Below are 10,374 nucleotides of genomic sequence, written 5' to 3' on the forward strand. Positions count from 1 at the left end.
CGAAAATAAGATAAATAAAGTTTTCATATAAATTGAGATATTTTATTGGATAAGTTATTTCATTATATTTATGAGATAATTTATTTTATTATTATAATATAACTGATGAGATAAAATATATAATTTTGGAATTAATTAGTTTCTCTAATTAAATGCAGGATAAAATAATAATATATTTTATTTCTGAATTATTATTTCTTATTCTTTAGCTTGTACCAAACGATTCTTAAGTAAATAAAAATGTGTCTTTTCAATCATTTAATTTTTTCCACAAGACACTTACACAGTTGAAACATAATTAAAAAGCTTGAAAAAAAAATTAAAATTAAAATTTTATTATTAAATAAAAATAATATATTTAATATAATTTTACGAAGTATTGATATCTGACCATCGATTAGCGAAAATAATTTTCACGTGTTGGATGGCTGTCGGAAAAGAAACGAGCGAGGTGCTAATTTATATGTGCTGACAAACAAAACTGACCCCATTTTATTAACTTTACAAATGCAAGAAGATGAGATACAAACAAGACCTGTTGGAGGACATTGAAACAAAGAAAATATTTTAAATCTTCAACTAATTCATTATAATAACAAAGTAAATATATATTGAAGGAAGATATTCTTTTGATGGAGCTTTGGAGTCTTCAATTAATTCGAAGTTGTTTAAGTCACATGACATCGTTAAGTTGTTGTATCTTGAAAGAGATAAGTTAAAAATTATACTGCTGAATTGGTGTAGATTATGCCGCAATGAACTTAAATATCTTTAAAAAGAGGATAGATATATATCCGCACCTTAACGGCTAAGCCTGAATATATTTTTTTATTTATTTTTGTCATTTTATTTTCAACTGTTTTTTATTATAATTATGATATATACACCAATGTTATATTTTTGTAATAGCTCTTGAATTTCTTTTAACTTTTTTTGTATATTTTTAATTTTTTAATATAAAAATTGTGACTCTGTTATTGATTAAGAAATTAAAAAGACAAGTTCATTCAAAGCTAAGAGGTCAGAACAGGGAGTTTCGCTATTGTATTCTGAATTCTCATTTAATGAGTTTTATTTCAGAACGATTTATTGCGTATATAGGTGTTATTGCGATTTATTGGATTAAATTATCAAAATGAGCTAAACTTTTCAATACTTTTTTGACAAATATTTCCTTAACTAGTGATAGGTAAGAGATTCTATATTCCTTAAAGCATTCTATACTTTTCAATCTTGCTTCGAAGTATTTCATAGAATTTTAAGATAATTTTTCCATTTTTTTGACAAATATAGTTTCTTTTGGAGTGTAAATTGAAATTTTTTATTTTGGATGAATTCGATCGTGATATATTAATTATGTAGTCCTATATATTATAGTCTTGATAGCCAAAAATTTCGACTTTAAATTTTGAAATATGAAATTGTCTTTGTTAGAAATCACTTTATCCCCTAATATAAAATTATTTTATATAAATTTAAATTAATTTAACTATAGAAAACCGAAATATATATAACATTAAGTCACCACAAGCTAGTCTATCTAGGGGGTTGGTTTTTGTTGAGATTCCATGACTTTTTATCACAAGCTCAAAGAAGGAATTGCACGTGATATTGTACATAATTTTGTCACGAACTTTCTAGGCTTTTAGATATTGGATGTAATAATAGAAGGGAATATTTAATTCCTTCTTAATTTGACAAAATTAAATATTTTAAAGATCCAACTTGCAATTTGCATTATGATAAACAATTAAGTCATTTTTATTTGAAATAAAGAGAGTATAAAAGTCCTTTAATTTGTTTTTTTTTTCATTCACCAACTTAGTGAACATTCAACGATAAGATTAAAACAAGAAGGAAAATTTGGAAGCCAAAAAATAGAGCCGTCATGGAGGCAACTTTAAGTAAATTTTCCAACTGAAAATCACGTTTATTAGACTTTTTAAGTAAGCCATGACGGCTCACTCTAAGTTAGTATACCTTAAAATTTATAACAATCAAAAATATTCTTTTACCTATATCGTATATAAAGTTAATTTTTTTTATATATATAATAGATATTAAATCTATTTAATTTACCTTTTCGATATATATATATTTTATATTTTGAAATTTCTTTATAAAAATTCTAATTTCATCCGCTAAAAGTGGAAATTCAAATTCAGTCCCTCTATATTGTAAAAATAATACAGCAAAAAAAGTTTGTCATTTTGAAGTGATGACCTTTCTCTAGATCTGCTAATTGGTAGTAGGTAAGATTCGAATAATTCGAGCTTAGAATATTAAAATGCTTTTTTGTCAAAATTTGTACCAACTTTGAAGTCTAAATTAATTAGCATTTAAAGCTTGTGACAGTCCCTTAATTATTTTTTACTTTGAAATATTTGTTTACATTAAAGGGCAAGTGTCTTCTAGTTTTGGTCATTCAATTTGTGTTATTATTTGTTGTTTTGTACTTTGATAATCATATTATTTTGTTATAGTTATTATTCTATTAGTGTATGTTATTTTTGTTACTTCTGCTATTTCTTTGTACTTTTATTACTTTTTTTCTTGAACTTCTTTAGATGAAGGTCTATCGAAAACAACATCTTTACTTTTAAGATAGAGATAAAATCTACGTATATTCTATTTTCCCCAAATCTTACTTTCTCATATGTAATTATATCTGTATTAAATTGGAAGTAATTATATTTGTATTAAATTGGAAGTTATCATTCTGCTCTAATAGCAATTTAAAATTTGAGACTATCTTTAATAGGCTGATTAGTCAAATAAATATCGAACACCATTTTTTTTTCAAGTGATTTATTACTCTGGAGTCTTGATGATGAATTGATGATTTCCCTGAGGGGAAAAGTTCAATATGTCCAACTGAACAAATTGTTATGGGTACAAAACCACAAGGCTTAGCTTATATAATGGCCCAATTGGGTAGTTTAACATATTTTGTTACACATGGACCCAACTATTGGGCTGCCCAAGATGGAAATGAGTCACAAAAGTTATTTAATGGGGAATTTTCAGTTATGACAAATCTTTTAAGCACAATTACTCCATATGAGTATAGTTTTTCTAATTAATTATAATGACAAACATTAAATTTGTCATTATACAAATTCTGTAGCGAATTATACAAACGTTATACCCACGAATTATTTGTATATCAAAATAAACAAACACTGATATACATATGTATTTGTATATCTGGCAAGCAAGATTGAGAGAGAGGAGGACAGAGGCGAGCGAGAGACGAATTATATATGTATACTTGTCGAATTGTATATGCATATTTTATCAAAAAATTATATATATATAACTGGTATACATATGTATTTGTATATCTGGCATGCGAGATTAAGAGAGAGGAGGAGAGAGGCGAGCGAGATCGAGAGAAGTAGGATAGAGGTGAGAAAGATCGATAAAGGGAGGAGAGAGGAGAGCGGAGGCGAATTGTATATGTATATCTATCGAATTGTATATGTATATTTATCAGAAAAAATATATAATGGTAACTGATATACATATATATTTGTCATACCATGTAAATAGATAGCTATGTTTGCTGCGAGCCGTAATTATTTTTAAACTATATCCTAAACGTGTAATGTAGTAGTAAGATTTGCCATACCACGTATTTTTCTCTTATTTAATTGCACGGTTTGTCTATAAATAGTAGTTTTCACCTATTTGTAAAAGGTTGAATTTCGAATAACACAAGTTATATGCTGATATTCTTATGGTTCGAGCTATCGATTATTTTGCATTCATTACCAAGTCTTTGCTCTCAAGAAACAAGGCATTAGCCATCCCCGACTATGAAATCGGTCAAACTTACTTGTCTTCGGAACTAAGCTAAAACAACAAGCATCTTTCCTTTATTCTGTTTTGCTAGATTATTGTTCTTATTAAACTCATTTATTAACATATTTATATGTTAAAAAACTAATCAACGAGTCAAATCAATCCGTATACCCTTCACCTCATAACAAATTCAACTATATCATTTGGATAAACAAATTCGTTGATAAAATTTCGTAGCGCATTTTGATTGCTTTTGAGAGGCATCATCAACACTTATTAAATGTCAAAAGAAATAAAAAGTAAGAAAGGAATGAATAAAAAATGTCAAATCTATGTTGCTCTGACTATTCAAAAATACCATAGGGTGCATCTCGTATCCTCCAAAGTAGTGCATCTTTTGGAGGATCAGACACGAATACGATATCATTTTTGAAGAGCCGAGCAACATAGTTTGCAAAACAAATGACTAATAATGTAGTAGGAAAAAAGAAGAATAAAAGAATCAATGTACTAGTTCTAGCAATAAAATTTCAATCTACACCTCAATAGTTGTTTGATTAAGTGCCTTATATCTCCATCTTTCTTTCTCAACAAAATCAGCATCCAAAAATCTAGCTATAAAACTCCATAACCTATACAAATCTTCAAAATTTGTCATCATCCCAATTGAAACACTAATCACTGATACACCACAATTCAATTTCCCCTTCTTAATAATATTATTATTATTATTATTATCATCACCACTTCTTTGAATCTCCAAGATTGTCTTTTTCTCATCATCATACATTTTTGTAAACCATATATGCTGCAAAAATGCACAAGAAAGTGATATGTTGTTTCGATCCGCGAGCTTCTGTACTAGTGTTGGATCAATCTTTTGGCCTTTCCAATCAAACACATTGAATGCCACAGCTGGTCCTCTATTGAAATGTATCTTTGATCCATAGATTTTCACTAAAGGATGATGAATATCTTCAGTATAAGGATGTTGAAGGCACGTTAACGCGTTTATTAGCCAGTTTATAAGATATCTTGCTCTGCTACTTGTTAGTATTAGGCCTAATTTATCAGCATGATCCAATCCTCTGCATTCCAATTCATCAAACTTCATACTTGTCTTTGAAATAGTTTTCTTGTTCGATTTGTTACCCCAATTTAGTATTTCGAACAATGTGGTTATTTTCTTTGGTTCTTCATCAGACACTTGATTTGTTTCTTGATGAGATTCTGATGAAGTTGAAGACGAAGAAGAGGCAATTTTGTCTTCAAGTGATTTTGCGTCTGCTGGAACAAGACAAATAATTCCCAAACTAGTAAAGGATTTGTTGAGATGGGATATACTTGAATTTTTCACAAACAAACAACAAAAACCAGATGGATTTTCACCAAACACTTTGTAGAAATTGCAAATGAGAAAATCAGGCTGAAAGATTGAAAGGCCTAATGTTTCCATTTCTTTGGGACCTAAAGCAGATGCTTCAAACAAGACATGCCAGCCGTTTTCTTGTGCAATATTCATCCATTGATACGAGTATTTTGTGCCTGTCACTTTAGATTGAAGAGGGAAAACGAATAACCCTTTCTTCTTCTTCTTGACACCAAGCGTCTTTCGCAATTTTCTTGAATTGATTCTCAAATTAGGCCATGAAAACTCTGCTGATACTACTTTAGCACCTTTTTTCTTAGCGCTGTCGATCATCTCTTCCACTGCTTCATGTTCATGATCGTAAACAGTAAGGAGGTTTGGATTAGACTCAAAAAGATAAGAGTCTGCCAAAAGCTTAAAAGCAGAAGATTGGTTAGCGGTAAATACCATGGAATAATCATGCTTTGAGACATTCATGTATTTCATAATCCTTTTCCTCATTTTACGTTCAAAGTCCGATTCTTGGCCTCCGTAGAGCAATTGAGTACTTAAACTCACTGACTTATACGAAATGTTAAAGAAAGGCTCGTCGAGAGAAGTAGAGGGAGGTGGAGCTGATGATGAAGAGGCGATTGAATCGAGTGTTGGATGATATTTAATTCTCTGTTGCTGGTAGTAAGAAAAAAGGCCATTGCCATTGTAATCAAGACAAACACGTTTCGAAAGAGTGAGGTGATAGTATTCGTGTGCTCGGATTTCATCAGCAAGATTAGTTTGGATGTAGTGTGGATATGCATCTTTTAAGTTGGCAAATAGTTCTGCACAAGAAGGCAAACATTCATGGTTAGTGAATTGGGAATTTGGATGGATGGATGAAGCTACTGCATCCATGAATTCGCGATGGCAAGTGATGATTATGCTGATTTTAGAGGGGTGATTTTTATCTCCATGGGAGTTCTTGCAGCAAATACAATTGAAACAAGGTGATTGCATTCTTGATTTCAGGATCCTTGTGGTATTTTTTTCTTGGCTTTTTGGTTGCTGCAGCTTGCAGGAATTGAAGTGTTGGACTAAATTGAGTTATTTAGACAAGTCTAGAGGGAAAAAATTACTGACATCAATCTCAATTTAATGTCTTGATTTGATTTGACAAAAAATTTAAGCAAAAAAAAAGACTATATTGAGACACTATTTTGAGAACTGTCCAAAAACAAAAATAAGACAGACTTACTTTATAGATATGATTTGACCATTTCTATCTCAACTTACAATGCCCGCACATGTCTTTCACATAGCCTCATAGGGCATTTAGTACTATATTGAAAATTAGACTGTCTTTCTGGGAATAGTCACTACATAAATCATTAACTTTTTGATTAAACACTTGAAAGGGTCTTTAGTCCTGCCGATTAATACTAATTTTGACAGCTTATATGCCTCAAAATTTCCATCAAAAAAATCGTAAGATTATATTAGCATCAAATTAAGTGGAATAGTCACCGAGCCGGAGCTAGGGTTTTTTATAAGTTCTTAACCACAATTTTTTTAAATACAAATAAAAGGTTTAAGTCAAAACTAAATTCTTTGAAACCCGTAGTTTAAAGTTGGATCCACCACTAGAAACATAGACGGATTCATGATTAAAACTTTATGGATCCATATTTGGAATTCTACCAAAACTCATTTGATTTATGGAGTTCGAAGCAATTATTTATACTTATTTAGTGATTTTTTTACATATATAATATAATGGTCATCCAAGACAAATATATTGAGTGCCAATGAATTCGTAACATGTACTCTAAGTCCGCCCCTCATGCGAATGTGTCTAGGAAAATTTAGCTGGAAACGTCGCTTAGCAGATGCAAAAAGACGAAAAAAACAAACAGAGAAGGATGATTTATGCATTGCTTTTTGTAGTGGCCGGAGCTATCAATCTATTTTTCATGGAAACTTCACTAGAATTTTTTTTTTCTTAATGAATTCTTGGACCTATTGCTTGACGTGGTCAGTTTTCATAAATTTGATTCTAAATTTTCCAAAATTCTGTGTAGTCTAGTTGCTTTCAATCACCATAGTACATTTAGCCCCACCAATAATGTTTAGTTATTACATTTCTAGAAAAAATATCATTATTTTTTTGGGTCAATCTAAGTTCTATAGAAGTTTCTGCGCAACAGAAGTTTCAACCGTACCTCCTAGCTCTACACTGGCTCCGCTCCTCAACATGCTAAAAAAAATATGCAAGTGTCAATAGACTATATGTCTCAATTCGAATTAATTAATTAGGGTTGAAAAAACTATCTGAAAATATTATTAAAATTTAAAAAATGATAAATTGAAATAGATACATAGCTGTATTTTTCACTCTTGCCGTTCGGGCGGTTGATATTATATAATAATTATTATATATGCCAAGTTTCCTATGTGCAAGAGTTGCACTCTATAGACTTGATCAATACAAGAAATGTTTTGTACAAATACACAACTAACGGTGTGTTGTATCCAACTAGTATTTTAAAAATTATTACGATAATTATAAATTTATAATAGAGTTTTCGAGCAACAATAAAGTTGTTTATTGTGACTTATAGAGAAAAAAATTGAATCGTGAAATTAATCATTGATACTTCCGCCTCCAAATTAATACCCATTCTGTTTTGTACTTCATGTGCTTATGTTAGGTGTAAAGGACGGAGAGGAAAGACTGATTATCAAAATATAATAAACAATGATTTAATGACAAGTACTTTTCCTTGTGAGGGTCCTATTACCATGGAAATTTGATAGACGAGAAATTTTGAGGTTCTTATTTACTTGAAAAGGTATTCATATGGAGTCGCACACTCATTTGAGTAGTGCAGGAGACTTAGATTGCCTACATCACATTCACATTCCTGGAGTGCAATCCTTCTTTAAATTCTATGTATGCAAGATACTTTGATCATCGAGATCTTAATACTTTTTTAACTTGTGAAAGGGGAAATTGCTAGTTTAATTCAATAAATTTGGGTAGACTAAGTCAACTAGCTGATTTGCATAACATATCAATGGGGTCATATAAAGCTATCAATCTCTTTCAAGTCTAGCATGCATGTAGCCAAAAAGCAGTTAACTCCTATTGGTGTGTAGTGAGGTTGAAGTTGATAGTGCCAAAGAAAAATCTCGTAATTAAAACTGATGGATAAATGGTCTAATAGATCCTTGTATTTGTACGAGTTTGTATTATGGATCTTTTTATTTAACCAGTGAATTAGGTGAAAGTGCGGAAAGAGAGGAATTTGAACCCTGGATAAACAAAAGCCTACATAGCAATTCCAATGCCACGCCTTAAGCTACTCGACCATCTCTCCTACATAATGATTATGACCCAAATATAATCCCAAGATCTTTCTGGATACAATCTTTGTATCCGTTCATTAGGCAGAGTCCACTTGAGTGTACTACTTTGCGATGATATGCCAGACTTGTTCAATTGGTAAAATTGAGAATGTCGAGTTGTTGTTGTTCATATTGTCTGAAATAAGGGTAAAGAGAGGGGCTTCAGACACTTGACTGTAAGGAGAGGGGCGTTCAGCCACTTGGCTGTAAGCACTGCCCCAACATCAACTAGTACAAGGAGGAGGCACGATAGCGAAGATTAATCCAAATCAATCCATCTCAATCTATCAAAATCGAGGAACCAATGTCACCAACTTAACTAGCAGTCTCAGATCTTTGAATAGACAGAGAGAGATGTTTTTTATGCTGCCCAAGAGCATATTCGTTCAAAGAGTTGCTTATATACGTTTACCATTTACCAATTGAACCCTTAAACTCAGTAAAACACAATATATCAAACCCCTCTGACCATTGGCCAAGCTTATACGACATTAAAATAGATGAGTTGGCGAGAGACTGTGATCACACGCTTGTTAAGGCAAGTGAAGATCATATTTAAATTAAAAAATTACTAAAAAATAAAATAATAAATTTTTTTAAAAAGAAAGAATCTCTTTCTTGGGGGAGTGAATTAAAAAAGACTTTTGAGAGTGTAAATAAAAAAAATAGGACACAAGTCTTGAAAATGAAGTAAAATGTACTCTTCTATAATTAGTGATAATGACACATATTTTAAGAACCCACAAGTTTTTTTAACTTACAAAAGAACCCCTTTTTTTTTCCTGCCCCTCATCCACCCCCCAGCCCCATCCTCCCCCTAACCTTCCCTCCTCCACGTTATCATCACCTCCAAACAACTAGCAGATGTCTAAACAATTGTCTAAACAACTAATAAATATTTTCATATCTCGATCTCCAAAATAATTAACAAATATTTTTATATTTCTCCAAACAACTAACTGATATTTAAAATATTCTCATTGTTTTAACTAAATAATCATAAAAAATACCTAAACAACTTAGGGTTGTTTAAATATCTTCTGGTTGTTTGAACTAAATAACTTTTGGTTGTTTAAATAATTTTTAGTTGTTTAAACAGCTTCTGTTGTTTGAACTAAATAATTTAGGGTTGTTTAAACAACGTCTCTTGGTTGCTTGAACAACTCATGTTTATATAAACAACATATCCTCTCCTCTCTTCTCTTCTCTTTTCATCAATTTTTTTTATAATTTTTACAATCAAATCAGAGTGAAAGAATTGGGAAAAGAAAAGAGAAGAGAAGAGAGGTGAGGAGAACAGAGAAAATCGAATAAAGGAGAAAGAATTGGGGAAAAGAAAAGAGAAGAGAGGAGAGGAGAACAAAGAAAGAGGAAGAAATGCGTTTAGAAAATGGAGAAAATGGATGGAATTTTGAATTTTGTTAAAAGTTTTTGATCTTTTAATCTTTTACCCTAAGTTTACAAATATTTTAAAATCAACCCCATCTCCATAATTAACCTTTAATTCAATGTTTATAACAAAAGAAAAGAAAAAATAAATAGAAATCCCCTATCTTTTCATTCCACTCTCAAATAACCCTTCTAGCTCATTTTCACCCTTTTCTTCCCTCACCCCTTTCAGCCACGCCCACACCCATACCCATACCCATCGCTGTCCCCCCCCCCCCTCCCCTCTTTTCTTTCTTCTTCACTCTATTATCATCTTCATTAGCAGATCTTCGCATTGGCACTTAGTGAAGGGAGAGAGTGGCACTGATTTCATGGTGGTGCTCGTCGGAGTCCCACTGATTCGCAATAGACTAAAGAGAGAGGCGACGTGG

At 31.3% G+C, this 10,374-nt stretch overlaps 1 protein-coding gene across 1 annotated transcript; it reads right to left on the reverse strand.

Moving 5' to 3' along the window:
* Positions 1-4,047: 4,047 nt before the first annotated feature.
* Positions 4,048-6,335, reverse strand: LOC129889966 (molybdenum cofactor sulfurase-like). Its single transcript, XM_055965450.1, has one exon. The coding sequence runs from the start codon at positions 6,164-6,166 to the stop codon at positions 4,340-4,342; it is 1,827 nt and encodes a 608-aa protein (XP_055821425.1). The 5' UTR covers positions 6,167-6,335; the 3' UTR covers positions 4,048-4,339.
* Positions 6,336-10,374: the final 4,039 nt, after the last annotated feature.

The sequence above is a fragment of the Solanum dulcamara genome, chromosome 5, assembly GCF_947179165.1.
Source record: "Solanum dulcamara chromosome 5, daSolDulc1.2, whole genome shotgun sequence".
NCBI lineage: Eukaryota > Viridiplantae > Streptophyta > Magnoliopsida > Solanales > Solanaceae > Solanum > Solanum dulcamara.

Bases quoted from the DNA above. Each gene is read 5' to 3' on its own strand.
- LOC129889966 (XM_055965450.1), bottom strand. From the start codon at position 6,166: ATGCAATCACCTTGTTTCAATTGTATTTGCTGCAAGAACTCCCATGGA.